Below are 25,243 nucleotides of genomic sequence, written 5' to 3' on the forward strand. Positions count from 1 at the left end.
GCACACATGTCAATGGCTTACACAACCAATATACTAAAGCTTGATATAATTCTGTAACAAAGGGTCTTAATTATGGGCTTCATTCTTAATTATGGGCATTTCTATAAATGAAAAAAAGCCTAATTCTATTTATTTCTTTCAGCCACGGGAACAATTTATTAAATCCTGTGGTTTGACAGTGTGATCGACACACCACTTACTGTCACCAATCAGAAATGGAGAGGGGGAAAAAATCACTGAACTTAAAGATGTTGGTTTATCACTTCAGCAGACCAATATGCATTTAGGCCAAAATGACAGCACTGCCGTACTTCATGTATTTTAGATATCGCTAGGACAACACATGACAGCCGGAAGATTTTTTGTGGATTAGAAGTGTACATTGTGATTTTCATCCTCATATGAGTAACTTGGATGTAACACATTAAGCCTCTGATTAACACACATTCTTGGATTTACTTATGCATTTTAAAACTTTTATTATTTAAATTTGTATAATTACTTATTTTAGTCTCTGTTTTCATAAATTTTCATTTTTATAATATTTAATTTTAATAATCATTTAAGGAATTAAGGAAGCAAAATATTTTTAATTATAAATTAATATATATATACTAAGAAACAAAAACTCTCATGACTGGATAAAGGCAATCCCACCACTCAAGAGGTTAAACAGCACTGTCAATACAAACCAGCAGAAGATGCATGATATTGGACTAAGAACCAAATAATCAGCATTTTCTATTGACAACAAGCCTTGGTTATTACAGATTATCCCATTGTAAGTTCAGGCAGCAATGAAACATATAACAAATATTGTCCTCTTTTGTGATGATGCTCACATCTATCTTAGTGGCACTCATGGTCAGAAATTTGTCCAAAAACTATGCGACCAACACCATTAACACGCCTTCAGATAATACATACTCTTCTTTCTCAAATAACAATGTTGGACAGTATAGTATAATGTTTGGCCAGATGGATGATCTCTAGTCTTCTTCCTGATATGTTGACAGCTAAAGACTATATTGCTTTAGTCATAAAATCAGCAATATGGCCATTCCTACAAGATTTTCAAGGAACTATTTTTCAAAATAAGAATTCTAGGCTGCAAGTTCACATTGTTGTTAATAGCCAACACAGATTCTGCTGCTGTAGCCTGCTATATCTCTAGCCTTGTCTACCATCGAATACACCTGAAATGTCATTCCTCAGCCACAACAAAAAGAAAAGGTGAGCTGCTAATCTTAATATGCATCCAATGAGCTCACAGCAGAAAAAAATAGTCCTCAGATTATGTTTATTGATCTCAAAGTGCCAAACTGTGTAAGCACAAATATTTCTGCACACAGCAGTCATCTTTCTTACTGAATAATTCAGTAAGAAAGATGACTGCTGCAGGTTTTCCATTTTGGCATTGCAATTTCAATCCTGAGTCATGCATGAATTATAAATGCAGTGAACCATATGATTATCTGGCTAGTAAACTTTGTTAAAATTCAAAATCCATCAGAAAAACGGCACAGTTTCCACTTCTTAGAAATACAATATTAGTTCCTGCCTAAACCAAATGCAGAATTACATTAACTGACATTTTTCAGAAATCAACATTAAAAATTTGTCTGAAAATTTTATGCTGACACCTCAGAAGAAGAGAATAATAATAATGATAATAATAATAAAAGAATTACTAACCTCCAGCAACAGCATCACTTTTCAGCACACAGTTAATATAAAGAGGGAGAAGTTTTAAATTGTCTGGCAGAATTAACTGTCCAGAAACAGAACTGGTGGCACAATGTTTCCGATAACATGTCAAAATTTTGACAGTTCTGTTTATAATATTGTTCTTCAACTGTTGTGGACTGTGATCTAAAAGCTGCTTTAAAGCTGTCAAATGTTAGAAAAAGATATATCAAAACTTCATGTTTAAAAAATAATATATATACTCATTTATTTACATTTCAGATATTTATATATATATTCCAGAAACCAACAGATTTTGTACATATTAGGGCGGGCCGAGAAAATACATTTTTCTATTGTTATACCCTGTGCCTATTGCCTTTTGATGCAAAATGAAAAATATAATTTTCAAACACAATTATATCTTTCATTCATGCATCACACTCAAAGTTTTGAAAACTGTTGAAATTTTGGTGTTTTTCATCAGTTTTTTTACCGTTATTAAATTCATTACTATCCAAATGTTATAGGTCCTAAAGCGAATTCTAGAGCATGAGGAACATGAAAATAGTTTAAAACCTGTAATTTAAATTATTTAAGGTTTGTGCAAAAACTTTAAAAACAGTTTTTTTTGTAAAAACAGCAATAATTCACAATTTCTGCTACAAATTCTTTTAAATAAATAAATTCTTTTAAGCAGTAACTATAATCATCAACTATTATGTAACTATATGGTGTAATTGTAAATATTGGAAATATCATGTAACTACTTATGTGATAATTGTTTCAGACAATTCTCACATCATTGACAAAAACAAAGTAAGCAGAAGGAAAATTCATGATAACAGAAATGATTGACAAAATCAATTTATTAAAGAAACACAACATGGTCTGTACTTTGATGGATGGAAAAAAAAAAACATAATGGTAATTAAAAAAAAATAATTCCTTTTTTGGGGGGGAAGAACAGAAAAAGAGAATCATTATTCCCTTATAAAAGAACCAGGATCAGAATATATCAGCCATATTTCTCCTTCTACAGGACTTGTTAAATATATAGCTTCTACCATAATTTCCCATTTGACTACATGTCAACTGTCTAAATGTGTTCCTTGAAGAACTTTATGTATTAGGGAGCAATGGAACATTAATATTGGTTTGAAAAATGTTATCCGCCAGATCAAGTTGCATGTTGGGACATCATTGCAATAGACTATATGTCTTCTACACTTCAATGAACTGCCATTTCATCACTTATATCCTCACTTGGGCGGTGTTACAATAGAGTCCAAAGCTATGAGGGGACCAATTAGGAAAAAAATGACTGGCTATGAAAAACATCCAATGGTTTGCTCTAATTACGTTGACTTCTCCATTCTTCAAGTTCACAGAAAAGTGTTGCACGAAGATCAATTATACTTAATTTCTACTGATCCTGTTCCACTTTCACACTCAAGATAGCAAATTGAGTTTTTAATAAAAATTTAACCTGACTTATGTGCCTAATTACAAATATTTTAACATGCATAATTTTATATTTACATGTTGCCATCAAGTTACAAACATTTGACTTAAAACTCATTTTAGGATACATCCACTATCAAATTCAAATTTTCTAGTATATGTATTTTGGCAGAGCATTCAAAATCCCTTTTAGCGATTTTACCCAGTTTAATAGTTCTCTGATAATATAATAAACAATAACTATCCACTTCACATTTAAGTATTAACCTCACTGTCATTAGATCTCAATCTTGATTGCCTTACTTTGCATAATATTGCTTCATATTTTTAAAACGGTTAAAACAACTAACTGATCTAAATTCACAAATACCTGAAATTTTCATACTGCAATGTAATCCAGAAGGTAAAAATAGGCACAGTATATTGATATACCGATTAATAACATTAATGTTGCTTTTTTCATGTCTTTCAAAAATAGCAGACCACTACTCAAGTATATGTATTGAATAACAAAGATTTTTCATTCATAATTGTGTATTACATTTAGTCCATCAATCAAACATATTCTATTCAAGGACTATTCGAAACTTCACCAAAACTCAACTTTGAAATAACAGATTATTTCAATATGATTTTGTGGGATAGTTGCAATCTCTCTCTTCCACTATTGTGGAACATTATGGATGAGGACATCAAAATTCTATTAAGGATTGGTGCATCGCTGAAATTGGATTTCTGAAACTTTCCCTGTCACACACAAGTTGCAGAACGGTGTCTCAAACCTGCGACCAATGTATGTAAATAGGTGTGTGGCACTGACATAAGAAACGGCATGATCAAGACAATTCTCCCATCAAAATTTATAATGTCAAAATTTTCTTAAAAAACTAACCTTAAGGTATATGTTTTTGAATCATGAAACTGAAAATGTTAAATATATTCACTGTTTGTTTACTAAAAATCAAAATGTAAGATTATCAAAAATTTTGAAATGTTATTTTTACAAAAACCATTTTTTTTTTTTTGTGAAAGCAATAAATAATGTGAAATTACAGGTTTTAAACATTTTTCGTGTTCTTCATTCCCCAAACATTCACATTGGAAACAATTGCATTATGACAGTAGCGAGTTAAGTAATTATAAAAAGTTTACGAAAAGCTGCAAAATCGCACTACTTTTAAAACTTTGAGTTTTAATGCACAAATGGAAGATACTTTTTTTCCTTCATTCTGCATAGCTAGGCGATAGAAAAAAATTTTTTTTCAGCCCACTCCAAAATATATATGTACAAAATGTTAAATACTATTGCTCTTTTAGAAATAGCTAGTACAAGAAGAAAATGGAAGTTAAAAATACTTCAGTGCATTATGTTTGAAGTATGAAGCCTTTAATAACCAAATTTAACACACATTCACAATTCAGAATTGCAACCAGTTAACTTAATATTATAAATATTCCTTAATTTTACATCAAATATATGTAAAACTAACAGACATTATTAAAACTAAGAAAGATAATTAAAAATGAATACAAAATGGTTAAAAAATTTTAGAATGATTTCAATAAAGAATTAAACAACAAACAAACAAACAAACAAAAAAAGCAATGTTTTAAATAAAAATTTCTGGTAACAGCTTATTATTTGAAATGAGAGATATTGTCTGCTGGTTCTAAATTTATTTTTTTAAAAATTTCACTTGTAAATAAGCTGAGGATTGAAGAATATGTTTTTGCACTTTCCGAAGAGAAATATTTCTATTCTGCAATTAAAAAATTCTGTGAAAAGCAAGATATTCAAACTTCAAAGTGCAAAATAAGCGACATTATTAACTGGAAAGGGAAAAGACATCAATTATTAATTCTACATGGAAAGAATGAATACCCACAAAAAAGGTATGTACCCAAATAAATACCCCTTGAAAAAGTAAGTACTATTTCTAAAAGTTGAATCACTGGTAAAAAAAAAAAAAAAAAAAAAAACTGTCAACACAGAAATAACTGCAGAGTTTTTATATAGATCTTAGCAACACTAGTAAAATAATAAACTAAGACTTACAACTTTAAAAAGCTAAGACATAATTTACCAGCTTTTGCTGAGGCATGTGGCTAAACATAGAACAATTTGTAGAACCCCATATAAAAACTATTTAGAAGAAGACAAATGGAAATACGTTGTGACCTTTGATGAAGCATACGTTTGTCTAAATTCTTGCAACAAAAAAGTCCATTTATTACCAAAAACAAGGTGAAAAGTATGTATAAATGGGGTTCCATAAATGCAAAGAAAATTTCAGTAACGAGTTTATGATTATCCCAGGATTTTCCTCAGAATGGGAAATAAAGAAATTCAATTTTTTAATCCTAAAGACTTTCAAAGAATGAAATTTGAAAATTACTACTGCATTCCTTGAAAGAATGAAGTCAAAGAATGAAATCTAAAAGTACTACTGCATTCCTTGAAAGAACGAAGACTGATATAGGTATCACATAAATAGATTTTCAATGTATTCCTGTATAGTCTGTGATGAACTGTATACTGGAATACTGTGCCTTTGGTCTCTTGAAAAGGGCTCTTTCTAAGTGCCACCACGATTGATGGACTCTGGAAAGTGGCGAAAGAGGAATGGAAATCAATACCCTGGAAATTTTACAAAGAGCCCTTCTTCTATCATGAGATTACAATGTAAACTGATAATCCAGAAAGAAGGCTATTAGATTATATATTTAAAAAATACTCTTTACGTTTTAAACAGTAATTAAACAACATCGAAATCATTTTAAAAATGTGTAAACAGCCTCTGTATGAATACTATACAAATATATAATATACATATATAATAAAAAATTAAGCACACAAATATGTAGTAAAAATTTCGGTTAATCTTTGGATTATAGTAACTTGGCGATTTTTTGGCGACCAACCCTGCTAAAGCAACCTACTAGTTTTTTTGTTTGGACACCATTTTGTTTTCACGAAGTAAAGGCTTTTTTTTTTTTTTTTTTTTAACTCAACATTTTTTTCCAACAATCTGCTAGCCGAATTAATTACGCTTATGCTAGAACTTTTATGGAACAAAAGTGCTTAATCATGACGAAGATCAGGTGCGAAATTAGGAGAAAGTGCAGAATCGCAAACTCATTGCCACGTTTTTAAGAATTGCACATACACGGTATCCATGTACACGTCGACCTATTTTCACTTGAAAAAAAATCCCAGAATTGCACAAAAATGGCATTGCACACACTCTTGGCTTTATCCATGTACACTGCTAAAGTCCTAGCTAGTAACCTTTATCGCCTTACCAAAATGTCGCCAAACTACCTGTTACTGTATTCCAAAGATTAGCCAAAATTTCAACAATTTAACTATTGTACTTGGGCTTAATCTACAGTAATACATGCACAACTGTAGATAACACACTGGAAAATTCAATAACAATTACAATTTCAAGCTAAAATTATACTTATAATATTTATGAAAGGTTTGAGATTACTTTTAAAATAATAAATATCAGTTTTTAGTTTTTTAATAAATATCAAATTAATCACATTAATTTTATGCATAGAGGAGATCATACTACACATTCAATAAATCATAACAATTAAGAATATTATTTGAAAGGTAGAATAAATTATAACAATTAAGAATACTATTTGAAAGGTAGAATAAATTATAACAATTAAGAATATTATTTGAAAGGTAAACTCCAATGTTTAATGTTTCACATAAAATACACACACACACACACACACACACACACACACACACACACAAAAAAAAAAAAAAAAAAAAAAAAAAAAAAGAATTAATATAATTGTAAAGCTTTAAATTTTTTTAAAATAACTGCTTTAATATGACATCAACAACTGTCCAAAAATGAACATGATCTCTATAAGCTTCACCTGGAACTCGCTAATTCATATCCAAAATTCACTGCCCTTGAACAAAAGTCTTGATCTAGAATGGAGAATGCAGTTAGCCGTCAAAAAAAACACCCTTGCAGTTAAATTCGAAAAACTTCTTTTACAATCTTCCAGCTTAAGTAGTTTAAAAAATCTTCCCATTGTAAACATTAAGCCAATAGTTAATATTTCTAATTTTAGTTTATCAGAAGAACAAGAGAGAATAATGAAGAACTAAATTATTTAAAAGCAACAGCTATTGACAGGTGCTTTTTGCCCACCATTATTAATCAAGCAGTTAAAAAATTCTCCTCTCAACACACTAAAAGCCACACTCTTGTTTTAGGATATTATAAAAATTCTGTTGTCATTCCCTTCTTTCCATCAGTTACCTATAAAGTTGCACATATTTTGCAGAAATTTAATTTTTGGTTCGTTTATTCTCCCATCAATAAACTTCCGAGTTCCGTACTCGAGGACCCCATTCCGGATATGAATTCCTAGGGTATTTATAGGATTCCTTGCAAGTGTGGTTTAATTTACATTGGCCAAACTAAGAGGGCCTTAAAATTTCGCATCAAGGAACATGAGGCATATGTTAGAAAAAAGGAAACACAGAAGTCTTCTGTTGCCCAACATTGTTGGTCCGAAAATCACATTTTAAATTTTTCTGCTGCCAAAATTATTCAAAAAACATCTTCCATTGGAGAACTGGATTTTGTAGAGACATTTCACACTCAAAAAAATCTTTCTGTTCTAGTCAACGATCTTAATTCCAATCCATCTTTGCTTTCGGCCTTTAAAGAAATTATGTTTTAGTTCTAGTTTCATCAACAGATGGCGTCACTAGCTTATCTTCTGTCTAGGCTTTCTTATCTTATCTTATCATTATATCCTATCTTGTTCATTTGTGCTTTTGCAGCTGAGGATGGTGGTTTAGTAAAACCATCGAAACTAGTTCTGTTAAAATTTGAAAATATAACGCTGATTTTTGTTGTTTGACTTCTGAATTAGTAACCATAATAATATTCCAATAACTGTTGAAATTCAAATAACTGTTAGCATTAGCATATTATCTAGAGAAGAAATGTATGAAGTGACACAGTCAATGACAGCATAGTTATGCTTGGTACTAACAAAGTTAAAGCCTCTTGGTTTCTAGCGTGAACCTGCATTCAACACCTCCAAAAAAATAAAATTAAGTTCTTCTGATCAGAAACACACCTCTTTCTTGCCACAATCACCAGATTTCTCTGATTTATCAAGATGATTCCATGAAGTCAAATTTCTCATAAAATTCATATTATCAGAATGACACTGAGAGGCATTCATTCTATAATGGATTCCAAAAGAGGATTTTACCAAAAAATTAAGCAAATATATTAATGCATCGTGATGAATAGATATTATTTCAAATATACTACATAATATTTTTTAAAAATCAAACAAAGCAGCCATATTAGCATTTTATATGAGCTTTTTTAACAATGAAGCAGTTCAAAATTTAATCTAGTTACAAATTCAAAGTTTTTTTAGACAGGAAGAATGAAAAAGTTTTGGTTTATGTGATTACGGCAAAGCCTTGAGGGCTATCTGTCTAGAAGCTGGATGCCTTTGCAAAGAACTTTCTAAGGGAAAATGGCTTGTATACACATTACATATGGAGAAAACCGCAAAATTGCCCATGTAGCCAGCCCGTTTGCGTGATCTGAACCTCGGACCAAACTACCAGTGTTTAGCAACTTTACTGCTCGGCCGCTGGTTGGTGGTGAATGAAAAAGATCACATGCAAAGAATTTTAACTTCATAGTTAAAAATATAAAGTACAATCTCTGAAAATAATTACCTTTGATATGTTTTGATGACAGATTCGACTAAACTTGTACAAACTTTAAAAAACAAATAAGAAACGAAATGAATATGCCTAAATCTTTTTGCAAAAGAACTGATTAGCATTAAGAGCTTTTACTTCCAGTACAAAAGCACATGAAGTCTTTTTGTATTATTTTAAGTGATAAATACAATCTGATTTAAAAAAGGAGGAAAAAGAAACTACACTATGAAAAAGGAAAATATACAACCAACAATGCAGACATATTTAGAAGTTGTAAAACTGCAGCAAATATAAATGGAGTTATGTATAATATTTCATAAGTAAAAGCTTCAACATATTACCTCATTATTTCAATAAAAAGAAATAAACATCCCTCTAACAAATTAAGCACACAGACATAAAACGACTTTACAAACATGTAGTAGATTAAAACATCAGTTCACAAAGCTTCACCTTTTCTTTAATTACATCAACAAAACTACAACTAAAAATAATAAAAACTGCTACTCGGAGTCAAATTTCCAAATTATTCATTAAAATATTTAGACAATACATATTTGTTTTTTACTTACTCATTACTTACTACTGATTGCAGAAAGAATTATAAAGAAGATACGTTTTAAGATCTATATTACATTATAATATAATTAAAAACTTTAATTTCTAATATTTTGTTACAAATATGAATATACATCGAATAATTAAAAAAGAAATATGAACTATTCAGGAAGATGTACCATCATTTTTCTGACCTTATAAGCATAACAAATGAAAATCATAATTCATTATAAAAATCAACATACTTTACCTTGTTTTGCAAAGAAATTTATAATGGTGTCTAGCTCACAACATCTGAACATATCAGGCATATTGATTGAAGTAGCAATTGCAAGATTGTGAACACGAATCCGTCTTTCACCTGTACAGGTGGTATACAGCAAGGCAGCTTGTATGAATACAGTCTCATTTTCTGGGAGCTTATCATCATATGCAAATTCAACTGTTATTCCCTTATGGCAGTCTAATGCACTCAGTTCAATATCTGTAGCATTTGACATATAGAAATTCCCATAATAAAATACAGGACTGATACCTGAAAAGAAAACTTTCTTTTTAAGAAAAGTAAAATTACCATGAATTACATAGATGAAATACCACATGGAACTAAAATTTATGAAAATTAAGTAATAAGTTAATGATAAGTTTTCTACAATCATGCTAATAAAATCCTATAGCAATTCAATGCAACTTAAAATTTCTGTTTTGATAAATTAAGCATAATACGTACTATTTTTAACATAAAAGGCTACATGTTATCTGAACCATTAAGATCATTTAAAATTCAAATCTAAACATGAGGTCAAAACACTATTACACATGCATAATTATACTATGTTTATTATACATTAGTTTTAACAACAGTTATGACTTCTACCATTACCTTTTCAGAGCAGTCATTTTTTAAGACATTACTTAGTTTTAAATTTGAGCCGAAGAAGGGAAGAACTTTTAAAACGCATGCACTTTTAAAGTCATCTGATCTTAACATACTAAACATTATGCACAACTTTACAGAGTACAAATCAATCACTCAGTGATTTGAACTTCAAATTCCTTTAATATAAATTCGTTAAAACAAGAAAGCACAGAAATTTTAAAACTTATGAAATAACATACCAGCACTTGTTCGTATTCGTAATACAGCATCAAAAGCTGTCGTTGTAGTTATGTTTCTTTCAAGATCTTCAAGAAATCTATCACCATCAATATGGGACTATAATAAAAATATCAGTATAAATAAACACCAGACTTATGCATGTACAACACATTCAGACGGAAAACGACGAAAATATTTATTATTATTTATTATTACAAGTATTAATTTATGCATTATAGTATAAGTATTAATTTATACTAGAAGTATTAATTTATGCATTATCTCACTTATTAGTGTAATTACATTTTAAAAGACATATGGGAAGTGCCTTTAACTTGAAGATTAAAATTAAGTAAAACTTAGCTTAAACTCAGCTTAATTCTCAAATTCACAACACATACAATTTTCTGCTAGTTCCTGATCTATGTGATTTCAAGTTGTATGTATAATGCAAGAAAAGGATTTAAGGTACAAAGTGAGAAAGTCATTTTGGAATTGCAACCAAGAAAATACTGCTTCAGAGCAGCTTTAAACGTCCACAGCAAATACTTTTACAAATTCTGTTGAAATATACATAGTTTTCACAGAAATGTTCCAATTTTTGCTAAAGATGAAAGTAAAATCAGACACTGAACAAGTTCCAGATACCTATATTTACATATTTTTAATAGATGAATAAATATATCACCATAAAACTCATGAGATGAGGCCCAAAGTATAAATGCAGGATTTTAAAATTTAGTACATATCTGAAATCAGAATATAATCTTTTAACTCAGTATTGGTCATTTTATTTCATTCAGTCTCCTACTTTTCTATTCCATTTCTACTGCCTCACCATATTTATCTATATCTTAGGCAATCACATTATCAAAACACAGCAAAAAGATATAAATATGGCATACAATCAATTTTCTTGAAATACCACCTAAAAATCATAATGCTACATTAATGTTTAGAGCACTTTCCAGGTCAAATTGTTGAACTTTTGGAAAAGAAATTTTACAGTAATAAGTATTTAATTTTTTTTCAATCAAAATATTGGTTATGATGCAACTCTATTATTTTGTGTGTGTGTGTCCCCATCAAAAAAGTCTTCAATTTTTTTCAACATAAAATTGACAAAATGCTGCATAAAGCTTATATAATAAATATTTTAATATAGTAATTAAAAATAATATAGCATAATAATGTCTACAGTACTCACCTGGAAGTATGTATATTTATACATCTGTCCTCCAGTGTGCTTGCACAAAGGACTTATGCTGGCAATATCAACATAAGCAGAGGGGAAAAAGAAAAGATCTACAGCACAGCCAGCTGCAACACATTCTTGGGCCAGTTTACTATAAAAGTCATTCTGAGGAGACAAAGCTATCTGAAGCACACAAATATCTACAATTAATACATTATTTTAACTATACAGAATAATTTGACAATTTTTAAATTTTGATATGATTTCTCATTTTATCACAACCAAAAATCTTTTAATGTTAGAAAATATTTAAACTCTTAAATTAATTTAAAATTTCAACAGCTTTAAGCATTTGTGAATATTTATAATATGAAATATAAACTTATATTTTAAACAGTTCTACTCAGTATATAAGGTTAAAAGGTATACTTCAATATATAAGGTATATTAGATCTAAATGAAAAGTATCAAGATTGCACTGTACTGAGTTTTGCAGAGGTTATGCACTGACTCAAACACAGTACAAAATCCAAAATCCCGCAGTCAGTCCAATTCCTGGACTCCGCACTACAAGAAATATTTTTTAAAAATGTTTTATGCGTGACTTTTTTTCCCATAATAAAAATGTGTCTCGATAATTATTTCAATTTGTCACTAAATAAAAATAAATAAAAATAAGTTGCTTCGTTTTATGTGATAATATGTTCGTTTTATATGATAATCGTTTTATGTGTCTCTTTAATTCTATAAACAGATATAATTTCTTGTTCAGTTACAAAGTTCCGCTGTTCAAGTCCCGTTAATTGCTGTGCCGAGAATACCGACTAACTTGTCAATCGAAATTTTTTCGTTTTCACTAACCTCTCTGTCACATTCTTCATGTCTTTATCCATTTTTTGCAGAAATTCCACTTTTTGTTTGTTGGACATCGAAACATACTTTCGTTTTGTAGATCCTTTGGAAGTTCCAGCATCGGAAATTCTATTTGACATAATCGAAAGTTCAAGTTTACTTTTATAAAATTGCTCTTACAGTCTGCAAAAAATAATAAGCGTGATCCAATTCGAAGATTAAGGAACAACGCAATCATTAACATTAACTGAATTAGATAATTTTAGCTTACACCATCCATTATACATTAAACGCGCAGGCGAAAACGTATTCTGCACTTGCGCACATGCATATGCGCAGTAGTCAAGGTCTTACACGCACGCGTAAAACGCCTGTGCCAACGCGGCGCATGCGCAGAAAGTTTTTAGCTTTGAGGTCCAGATTATGGGTGTCCGAATTAACAACTTTTGACTGTATTATTAAATCAAAGACAATAATTAAAAAAATATGTGCATAATGTATTTTAGTGTTTGGTTTTTGTCTTAGCATTTTCTTAGTCTTTTTCTTCTTTAGTGAAAAAGAAATTAAGAGGTTCACTTTAGAATCAAAGAAATAGAGTTTAAAACATAGATCATGAAATGAACTAAAGAAATTACCTTTTGTTTGTCAGTTCCCAATAATTTTTGTCCTTCTCTGTGAGGTAATTTTCCAGGAGCATCTGCATTAGGTATAGTTGAATGAAATACTAGCAGTTTTCCAGAACAGTTAGCATTCTATGTGTATGTAAAAAGAAAAACACAAATATAAATTATTAACTTTTAATATAATTTGAATAAACCAGCAGGAATAATTAAATACGTAAATCACCTTCAGTGCTTCAAGGCCTACTTGAATGACAGGACCCAATATAATTTCAGTAGCAGGTTCATTTATAAACAAGCGAGGTATATGTTCCATTAAACTGAAAATCAAATTTTCTTCAATAATTCAGATAATAAGAACCTTTAACATTCATACATACAATTTTAAATTAAACAATAAAATTTAGAGCAGATGACTAGGTGAATACGAAACTATCATTCATAACATGCAATATTAAATATATTTTTTTTAAAAATTAAACTAATCGATAAATGCTTATAAAAATCAGTTATGAGCATTACAAACTATATTTAACAAATACGTTATTAAAAATTAAAGAAGAGGCAACATTTTTAAAGCATATGAATAATACATTTAAATTGCACAATTTTATAATGTACTTTTACAGTTTTAAACATATGTTCTGTAATATAGGCAACAGTTCACAAAACTAGAAATTTGCGAAGAAATATTTGCAGCTGCAAGACTGGCAATGGAAGCCAGAATTAATTCTTACTTTACTGCTAGTACCGATGATAACTCTATGATAATGTTATGTAATGCAAATGACAAAATGTAGACATAAGGATAAATAGGATTTGACAAAATGTGACGATTGGACATTTTAACCGCATCCCTTACAAATTTTTTTGAAAAAAATTGCAAAAAATCATCACAATTTTTTTTATTATTAAATACAACAAAACGAAACAAACCAAAATATGTAGGTTTTAAGTTGAATTTCTAATTTTTTGAAGGTGTAAAAGCATTTATTTTTAATATTAGTTTACTATCCCGAGTTATCTCGGGCAAACAGAAAAAAGTTAAATATTAATCTTTGTATGATAGTTTTTGAAACAAGGGACAACGCAGAGTGATGGCCAACATTCTACACTGGTATCTGGTTTCTTTTCTTACTGGCTTACCGCTGGAATCTCTTTCACGGGAGCACAGAATACACTGTCTCTTTGGATTTGATTTTTTCCTCCCCAGCTCTTCATAATTATTATCTGAAAAATCATCGCTTTCGCTATCTTGCATCATCGCCATCATTTAAATTTTTTCAATGCATGCATCCTTCTTTATACATTACTAATCCACAAGCCAACATATACAATACAATAGGGAAACACATGACCAGTTCCTCCAAAAGAATCGTGCAACCAACAAAATTTGGCAAATTGCCAATCAAAGCTGAATATTTCCTTTCATTTCCTCCAGACCGAATAAAACCATGATAAAAGAAATCATACTAACAAATCCTGCTTCACCTGAGTTTTCTCGGGATAATAATTAACTGCAATATATACGAACCCGAGATAACTCCGGATAACTCAGGCAAGTGGTTAACATCAGTATTTAGTGCTGAGAGACTTAAAATAATTTAATCTTAAAATGATCCAAGAACACAATATTATACCATCATGGAAGAAAATTTAGATATCAACTATTACTACAAGATTTTTTTAACAGTTACTGAGGTGGAAAACTACACTGTACATAAAAAATTTGAACACAAATTGCTATAATATAAGATAATTTTTATTAAGATTTGCCGACAGATGACTTAAATTTCTGGTTGGTATTTAAAGTAATAAAAAAAAAAAAAAAAAAAAAAAAAAACCTGATACTACTAAATATATTTTGATACTTTTCTGCTAAAGCCACTTGAATTTTTTTCGTTGCATTTTCTCAATGGAAGCTGTGGTAGTTTGGTATAACTTTTCTTCTGCTGTCTTTATTATAGTTCAGTCACAGTTTTCATCTTATAAAATTTTCTTCCCCCCCTTTTTTTTTACTGCAATGAATTTCATGATTTGGGATATACCATGGGACGAAAAAGGTGCTTTTTTTTTTTCTTCAAGAAAAGAGGATGCTTCAGAAAGATTATATTTGAATAAGTACCTCCTGAAATTAAAATGTGACTTGAAACTGAAATGACTAAGCAAACTCTGTGTGCCAGACAGAAATCTGATTTGCTGGATTCCACATTGCAGTGAAATTCATTTTCTTATGGTGTCAAAAGTTAATGCATCCACCGAGTTTTGTGGACTACTTAATCCCAGCACAATGGTTGACTGGAATAATTCCATTTGAGAAGTATATGCTAATTTTTATTATCACTTCCCAATGTTAAAATTGGTGGGCACACTACAATTGTGGAAAGTAGAAGGCATGAAGAAATAAAGCAATATACTGCAGAAAATGTTTGTATGGGTTAAAAAAAAAAAAAAAAAAAAAAAAAAAAAACTTTATAATTATACCAGAAAAATAATTCATCTGAAAATAAATTTAGGAAACTTCCTTCCTAAAAATTTTAAACTGATTAAAGTTTAATAAACACAAAAAGGTTTTAAAAAAGTAAAGAAACAATAATAATAAAGAACATGCATTTACTTCACTAATGATACATGGAGCTACTGTGGCACAATTTAAACCCAAAATGAAAATAGTGTATGGAGAATGCAGTAATGAGAATAAGTGATAGAGAAATTTTTTAAAGCAGGAAAAAATTTAAAGACATAACTCTGGTATAAACACAACTTCATATCCATCAGTAATATCACTTTCAAAATGATTTTTTACGCTCTAAAATTACAGAAAAAGTAAATACATTGTTTTCAAATTTCTCACTAGGAAGATTTTCTCCAAAATAAAACCCGGTGCATTATGTTCTATGCACATGTACCATTAGCTATAATGGAAGGGCTAGAAACAAGATTTTGGATTTATTAAAAGAAATTCTGTATGCTATAGCCTCATATTTTTTACTGCTCTTCCATTTTGTATATTAGGAATATCCTAACAAATGTTGTAGTTCAGAATCTATTCTTATTCATTTTGTAAAGATTGCAAACAAACCAGACATGAGAAGGGTTAGTGAAGGATTTAAAATTTCTATTCAGGATCCAAAAAAGAGGAGACAAATTCTTTATACATATATAACATATAAATTCCAAATTTTATTTAAAAGGCAGTAGAATATACTCCTAACAGTCAAGATTTACCCAAATTCCAAAAATTTGCAGAGATTTACAATCCAATGTGTGTGTAATAAAGAATCTTAATAAAACATGTACCTATAAATGCAAAAAAGCTAAACAATTCTGTTAATAAAATAAATTAACTTTGTCACTGATAAATTTTCCACTAAGTTGACAAATCCAAAAAGAGGCACATATTACAGGAATTTGTAGACTTTTGGAATTCTATTGTAAATAGAAGCATGTAAAGAATGTATTTATATATGAAAATAATTGGCACTGATTACAATAAGCTTTTATACCAATAAAGTTAACTTTACCAGTCAACAAGTGCTTCAGCTTCAGACAATGTTACAAGAAATCCATCCAAAAGGGGAACAAATGCATTGTGCACATCAGACAGCACCATAATATGAGGTTGAGTTAAATTTTTCTTTAACAGAAAAAAAGATACATATATATATATTGATTTTATTTAATAAATATCTAATTACAAACTAAGGCCAGACAAATAAAATGGACACAATTCGCAATCAATTCACATTTATTTATATGAAAGTATAACACCTATGGATACACTTAAAAATGCAAAAACAGATATCATAAATAATTACACAGCAGTGAAAAATGAAACAAATTTTTCAGAATTTCTGATAAATACTGAATACTTATGGAAGCCAGTACACAAGATTTTATACAGTACTTATTAATATATAATTATATAAGTTATCAAATATACAACAAATGTTTTAAAAATTATACTAAAACCACATTTAGATATTTTGGGTAAACAGTTGTAACTATTTTTGGCCATCACCTGTAAAAATAACAAATAAAATGTAATAAGCTTAGTTACATGAAAGCTTATTACATTTTATTTGTTTTTTTACAGGCGATTTTTTTATAATACGATGTTATAAGCTTTCATGTAACAATAGTTACAATCGTAACAATAGTGACATGAAAACTTGATATCATGTTACACTATGTTTACTTTATCTACAACACTCAGACTAAAGAATTACCTGATTTTTAGTTTTTCCATGCTAACAGCTATGACATTCATTTAATGAGCAAAATATCAACTCAGTTAAATCACTATGTTCAATAAAACATAAAACAGAAACAGCAAAGAATTTTTTTTGGGGGGCTGTATCTACTACAGTAGTTTATTTTCTTTCTTTATACGACATCTGATTGTAAATTTGCAGAGCAAAAATTATAAATTTCCAATTTAGTGTTCTTTTAGAGTATTGTCCACATTAATGACTGATCATTGGCAGATTTCTTTACTGAAAAGGAAAAATTCACAAGACAAAATCTGCAATTTCTTTTTGCAATAATTTATTGGAATCTTTGTTTCACTTTGTGGTTTAGAACCTCCATGCAACTTTCTACTACAATGTATGTTTTAATCTCATTCCTTATCAATAATCTTCTCAGCAAAAACTTCTTTCAAAGTTCAGTATTTTAACATAATATTTTGAGATTGCTCATTTTTCTTATGAAAAATAAATTTTTATCTCTAATGAATAAATTGATGAAAAAAATTGTCTTGAAGTAAATGACCTACGTTTAGATCTAGAGATTCTGTTATTTTTCACCTCTGTTTCAGCTAAGCAAATTTCATTTGAGATTTTTAATGTAGACACATTATTTGAACTAATATATATGATTTTAAAAAAGTTTTAGAATGAATAAACATAAATATGAAAGTTCAGAAAGTTAAATAAAAATAGCGATCACAGTAAAAAATTCTAAAAGTCAGGTTATTTGTTTTGCAAGTTTCAAGTAACAGGTATATCTAAAGTCAGGCATCAAACAGATACAGTTCAGAATTAATGTTTCAAAGCTGAAGTCAATAAAAATGGCAATTTGAAATTTATTAACTTACAATTAAAATTTTTAAAGTAACTTTCAGTACTATTTAATTTTCACTATATAATATAGTAATATAGTAATACTATGTTATACCGAGTTCTTGTTCTACATTTCATTCTTACACACACTTCTGAGGAGAGTAATTTGTTGCAACCCAGTCCAATCCTATTTAATGTGTTGTGACCATACACATTAAATAGGATTTAAATCCAGTCAGATTAGTGCAATGTATCTGAAAATTCCAAATATTCCTAAACAAATTTAATCTGTCAGAATGTGTATTATCACCCATTAACCCTTTGACTACAAATTAATTATTTTTTTTTTTACTCCATTTTCTATCCAAGTGATCAAAATATGTCATAAATAAGCTAAATTTAGCATTTGGGATTTTTTTAACAAACAGTTTTCAAGCCATTTTTGTTATTCTAAAAAACACTAAATACATTTAGAATGTACAGAAAAAGTTACTAATTTTATTTCTTGAGTAATATGAACATTCAGAAGAAATATGAAATATATATGGTAAAGGCTGGTTACAGAGCTGATGGGGCAGAATTTTTAGAATTTAGTGGCACACCGAACAGCAAAATCTAGAAATGGCAAAACTTTTAGAATTTAGAGCAGACATTGGAAGTAGAACTTAGAAAGGCACTAGGCAGCAGAATTTAGAATCCACAGAGACTGCATCAGGTGGGAAATGCCTAGTGCCAGCTCTGTGTATAATGCATGAAAACATATTAGATGAATCTTTTAAATTGTAAGTTTTCAATTTCTTTAATGATAAAAAAAATCCCTGTCTATAATGCCTGCCCATGTGATAAGATTAGAAGCATTTTTAATATTTCCCACGCTTCTGTCTAGCAAAAAGTAGAGAAAATACAGGGAAGATAAACATGTTACGAAAAAGATTCTAGCAACAGGAGTAAACCATTCAAATATTATGTTTTCATTGCTCTTCCAGACATTCTCCAAAAAGTAAGAAATTCATCACAAACTTTCTGTAAAATACATCTATTATGAGTTGATACTGTGTTGTATTTTATATGTGTTGGGTACGTGCTCAGTGATGATTACAAGATGTACACAGACATCGTTTATTCTACATTACTCATCTACTATTCTATATTACAGTCATGGTTAAAGATAATAATAGATACAGTTACAGTTACATATATAACATCTCCCTTTTTTATAAAAAATAATAATAGTAGTAAAATTAAACATATTCTTTTAAATAATAAGGTTTCTTAACAGTCCTACCAGATCGAGTGACGTAGTTATGTCCATTTGAAAAATTTGATGATACTATACCTCTTTCACTATTTGGTGACACAACACTTCTGTTAGATTTTGAAGGATTTACAGGCACATTTAATTTTGTAGTGCTCCTACTATTTTCATGTATCTCGGGTTCATCTATAACTTCATTCTCATAGTTGTTTTGTATTGCAAACTCTTCCTGATTAGTTCCTTTAAGAAGGTCTCTTCTGTTCCTTTCTACAATTCTTCCATCTGTTCTTATAATCCTATACGAACGTGGTCTTTCTGCTTCTTCTATAATTTTCCCTCTTTCATTTAGTTTTTTCCCTTTCTCTTTTATGTAAACATGATCTCCTGTTTTCAGTCGTTTTAATGGTCTTGCATTCCTATCATGATAACTTTTTTGTAAGGTTTGTCTCTTCAGTAAATGTTGTTTATGGTCTTCATATCGTTTAGCTTGGACAAAATTCTCTTTTATAGGCATCAATCCATTTACTTTTCTTCCAAACATCAATTCAGAAGGTGACTTAATTTCATCTGAAATAGGAGAGTTACGATATTCCAGTAAAACTAAATATGGATCCTTGTTGTCAACTACAGCTTTTTCTAACATTCGCTTGACAGTTTGAATATGTTTTTCAACCATTCCATTAGACTGTGGGTATTTTGGACTTGAAGTTCTGGTTTCAAAATTCCATCTTCTTGCAAAATCTTTATATTTCCTGCAATTATATTGTGGACCATTATCCAAATATACTATTTTCGGAATACCATGTCTTGCAAAAATTGATTTCAATTGCTTTATCACTGCTACACTTGACAAATCTTCCAAATGTCCAATTTCAACATATTTGCTAAAATAATCTATAACTATTAGATAATCCCTTCTTTGAAAGTAAAAGAGGTCTGTTCCCAATACTTCCCATGGACCATTAGGTATTTCTTTAGATATTATTGGTTCTTTAGTATTAGCTTTTTGTAAACTTAAACATGTTTGACAATTCAGTACCAAATCTTCAATTTCTTTGGACATTCCTGGCCAATATAATATTTCTCTTGCTTTGATCTTGCATTTTACTACTCCTAAATGACCATAATGAATTCTGCTTAACATATCTTTTCGTAAACTTCTTGGTACAACAACACAGGAATTTTTAAATATTAATCTATTTGCTTCTGATAGTTCTTCTCTGAAGTTAAAATATGGTTTTGCCAGTTCTGGAACCATACATTTTTCATCTGGCCATCCAGTTTTAATTAATTTTCTTAAAACTTGTAGTTCTTCATCTTTTTCTGTTTCCAGTTGAAAAACTTCCATTTTACCATTAGACATTGGTATACATTCTACAACTAATCCAACATGAGCTTCTATTTCTCCTTCAAAGAAATCAGATCCTTTATCAGTGAATGATCTTGATAATGCATCCGCTATAAAAAGTTCTTTTCCTGGTTTATATTTTATCTCGAACTGATATGGCTGTAATCTTATACACATTCTTTGTAGTCTTACAGGACATTTATTTAATGGCTTTTTGAAAATTGATTCCAGTGGTTTATGATCACTTTCCACAGTAATATTTTTTCCAAATATATACTGGTGAAATTTCTCACGCGCAAATACAATAGCTAAAGTTTCCTTTTCAATTTGAGCATAATTCTTCTGTGTATCTGTTAATGCCTTAGATGCATATGCCACTGGTAAATTATTCTGCAGTAAGACTGCTCCTAGTCCTTCTTGAGATGCATCTACAGATAAAACTACTGGCAAGTTTATATCATAATACTGTAAAACTGGTTTATTTACCAAGACATCTTTTAGTCTTCTAAATGCTTTTTCATGTGTTGCATTCCAATTCCAGATAACTTGTTTTTTCAACAAATCTCTTAAACATGATGTCAATTCTGATACATTAGGTATAAATCTAGAAACATATGTAATCATTCCTAGGAAAGTTTCTAATTCTTTCACATTTTTTGGTGGTTTTATATCTAGAATAGCCTTAATTTTGTCTTCATCTGGTTTTAAACCATCTTTAGAAAATATATGTCCCATATATTTCACTTCATTCAGCCCAAATTTACATTTATTTAAATTAAATTTAACATTCTTTTCTCTGGCTCTGTCCAACAACTTCTTTAATCTTGAATCATGTTCTTTTTTATCTTTACCCCAAACTAATAAGTCATCTATATATATTTGAACTCCTTCTAAATCACTAAAAATTTCAGAAAAACTTCTGTGGAAAACTTCTGGTGATGAACTCAGTCCATATGGCAACCTCAAAAAACAATATCTACCAAACAGAGTGTTAAATGTCGTAAATTCACAACTTGAATCTGACAGTTTAATTTGCCAAAATGCTTTGTTTGCATCTAAAATACTAAAGACCTTTGCATTTGTCATTTGAGATGAAATTTCTTCAAAGGTTGGTATGTGATAATGTTCTCTCAGTATATTTTGGTTAAGGTGCTGAGGATCTAAACACACTCCATCCTTTTTCCTTACTACCACTAATGAATTCACGAATTCTCTTAGTTGGTTAACTTTCTTTATAATACCATCTTTTTCCATTCTTGCTAATTCCTTTTTTAATGGATTTAATAAGCTAAGTGGAATTTTCCTACAGGGAATAAGGAAGTGGCTAAGTGGAATTTTCCTACATTTTACCAACAGCTCCTGGTTTTAATTTAATACGATATGTATATCCAGTTAAATTTCCAGTTCCTTTAAACAAATCTTGATATCCTTTTAAAAGTTCTGGTAACCTTTCATTAGAATCAGGTTTTACTGTACAAATCCTTTATATTAGGTTTAATTTTTGCAATGTAGGTAAACCTAAAGCTGGAACAGTTTTATCACATGCTATGACTTGAAATTCTATTTCATCCTTGTCCCCTTTCGATGTTTCACACAATAATTTACATTTTCCAACTACATCGATCGTAGTACCATTGTAATTATTTAAAGTGACTTTTGATTTAGTCAAACATTTCTCTCTTAAATTTAATTGTTTAAATTTAGGCAATGGTAGCACATTACACTGAGCTCCAGTATCCAACTTAACAAATAAATATTTAGATATGTTTACTTTTAGTTTTTCAAACCATTCGGTTTTATTTTTAGAAAATGGATTTATATCTTCTACTGACCTTAAAATATATTCATTACCATTATTATGTAACTCATGCTCTAAATTATTCTGTACAACATTAACATTTTTAAAAGTGCACATTTTAGAAAAGTGATTTTTCTTTTTACAGTACAAGCAAATCTTATTATAAGCAGGACAGTTGTATAACTTATGAAAAGTTCCACATTTTCTACATGGTTTTGGATTATTGTACTTATTTCCTTGATAGTTTGAAGAAGATTTAGTACTTTGTTGCTTTTGTTTTACATGATAGTCTTTCTTACAAGGCTGACATTTTTCCTCTGAAGGTCGAAATTTATTACGTTTGATAGCTTCTATTTTATTTTCTTCAGTTAAAGTTTTCAGCTGAAGTTCTGCTAATTCAGAAGCTTTACACATTTTAATACATTTCTCCAATGTTAACTGATCTTCCCTTAATAATCTGAGATTTTTATTTAGAATTCCACTTACTATTCTATCCCTTATTAAACTATCTTTTAATTCTGCAAATCCACTGCTACTTAATTTCTTTAAATCGGTTAAGAAATCATCAAATGATTCACCTACATGTTGTGTTCGACAGAAAAATATATGTCTATCAACACTTTCGTTTGCTTTCGGTATGCAAAAATTTTCGAAAGCTTCAATTACTTTGTCAACATCCTTCTTATCTTCTTCACTTAAATTAAAAGTATTAAATTTTTCAAGTGCTTCTTCACCAATAATATGCAATAAAATAGCTACTTTAATTTCAGGTGATTTAGTAATACCACCAAACGCTAACATATAAATTTGGAATTTTTGTTTCCATTTCTTCCAATTTTCGCTTAAATTTCCTTCGAAACTTAGATTACTTGGTGGCTTTAATCCATACATATTTTATTTAGGACTTTAAATAGTTTATATATACGTATTTTTAGCCACTTCCAATAAAAATAAACAACTCACCTACCAGCAATATAAGTTTCGATTTCACAGTAAACAACTTCCCATGATGTTTTTGTTTAGAACATCTTTACAGAGGCTGCATGGTTCTTCAAAAAAGATTTTCTTTTTTAATCAACGAAGGGCTGCGCCATGTGTTGTATTTTATATGTGTTGGGTACATGCTCAGTGATGATTACAAGATGTACACAAACATCGTTTATTCTACATTACTCATCTACTATTCTATATTACAGTTATGGTTAAAGATAATAATAGATACAGTTACAGTTACATATATAACAGATACCATGTAAACATTTTTAATTTTGTCACATATTTCTCGAATCTTCTAGAATCGTGGGTCTATAAATCTTGCCTTCAAATTCTTCCTACCATATCTATACTATTCTACTAATCTATACTTTCCAAGATGCAATGTCTAAAATACTAAAGAAAAATTATCTTTACCAATTCTGTAACAGCAAAAAGCCAGAAATATTTTGGAAAAAAAGAAGGGGGGGGGAGAAAATGTGTAAAATTAATTTTATAGAGAAAATTCATGCATATTCTGAGAATTTTGAATATTCTGAGACAATTACATAAGAAAAACTCTTACTATGAAAAAATTAAAAAGAAGACATTTTTAATTAATTACATAGCTAATTTTGCTTTTGCTAAGAGCTGTTTCATAAATTGTGCTTTATAGCATTACACCTTGTTTATTTCTCAGATTCAAAATATTGTATAAGAAGTTGCCAAAATGAAACTTTATAATATGACAGCGAAAAATAAAAATGTTTTATTTTAATATTATTTTTTATATATAATTTCAATATATTACCATTACGTTAATGAAATTTATCAATGTTACGATGCTTTAAAAAAAGTCGTGAAGAAAAAATGAATTTTGAAATGCTTATATTTCACTTCTTGCTCAGAAACTCGAGTATCCCATCATTCATATTAGAAATAGAAACAAATTATAACCCATCAACACATTCAAAAGATACATATATGTCAGTGAATCACCAAAAATATTCCTCCAAAATGCTAATTCACACTCAAAATGGCAGTCATAAAAACACACAGAAATTTCAGATGATTAAAATTAAGGACCTTCTGCTGATTTTGGCCAAAATTAAAGACTTTTAAAGACCAAAAGTTGATTCCAAAAAATCTAAGGACTCTTACGGACCGTACGAACCCTGTGTTAGTAGTTAAAGGGTTATGCAAAAGCAAGGACAAAATGTGTCTTCAGAATGTTCCATATACTGATGCATGAGGGCAACTCTTTAAAGCTCAGCAATTACAGTACGACTGTCATATGCAAGCAAAGATGTTAGTAATCCTGAGTCAATACCACCCTCAAAAAGGACTTCCCTACCATTAGGATAATCCCTTTTAAGAATATGGACAATATTAAGATTCACTCTGAGAGGCAAATTTTGTTTCCTCAGCAAACTAAACAAATTGCTGTAGGATTCAAACAAGATGTTTAGTACACTAGATTCTAAAGTTCTTGGTCAACTCTAACTTGAACATCAGTCAGTAAACTGTTTGCCTGGATATGGTGATCCTTGAGGTTGTTAACAGTTTTCTAGTGTATTTATTGAAATATCTGGCTGA

At 29.6% G+C, this 25,243-nt stretch overlaps 1 protein-coding gene across 2 annotated transcripts in view; it reads right to left on the minus strand.

Annotated features, from left to right (window-relative positions):
- Positions 1-25,243, minus strand: part of LOC118191016 (protein transport protein Sec24D-like) — a 91,511-nt gene that overhangs the window by 21,666 nt on the left and 44,602 nt on the right. For both annotated transcript variants that reach the window (XM_085807111.1, XM_085807102.1), the window contains exons 10-16: positions 16,736-16,848; positions 13,438-13,531; positions 13,227-13,343; positions 11,752-11,922; positions 10,565-10,661; positions 9,696-9,980; positions 1,696-1,890 (exon numbers count right to left, since the gene is read on the minus strand). In XM_085807111.1, the coding sequence (XP_085663237.1) occupies positions 1,696-1,890; positions 9,696-9,980; positions 10,565-10,661; positions 11,752-11,922; positions 13,227-13,343; positions 13,438-13,531; positions 16,736-16,848 (1,072 nt within the window). The remainder of the gene's footprint in view (positions 1-1,695; positions 1,891-9,695; positions 9,981-10,564; positions 10,662-11,751; positions 11,923-13,226; positions 13,344-13,437; positions 13,532-16,735; positions 16,849-25,243) is intronic.

Source organism: Stegodyphus dumicola, chromosome 1, assembly GCF_044657685.1.
Source record: "Stegodyphus dumicola isolate Sdum_Otavi_A_Nest chromosome 1, ASM4465768v1".
Taxonomy (NCBI): domain Eukaryota; kingdom Metazoa; phylum Arthropoda; class Arachnida; order Araneae; family Eresidae; genus Stegodyphus; species Stegodyphus dumicola.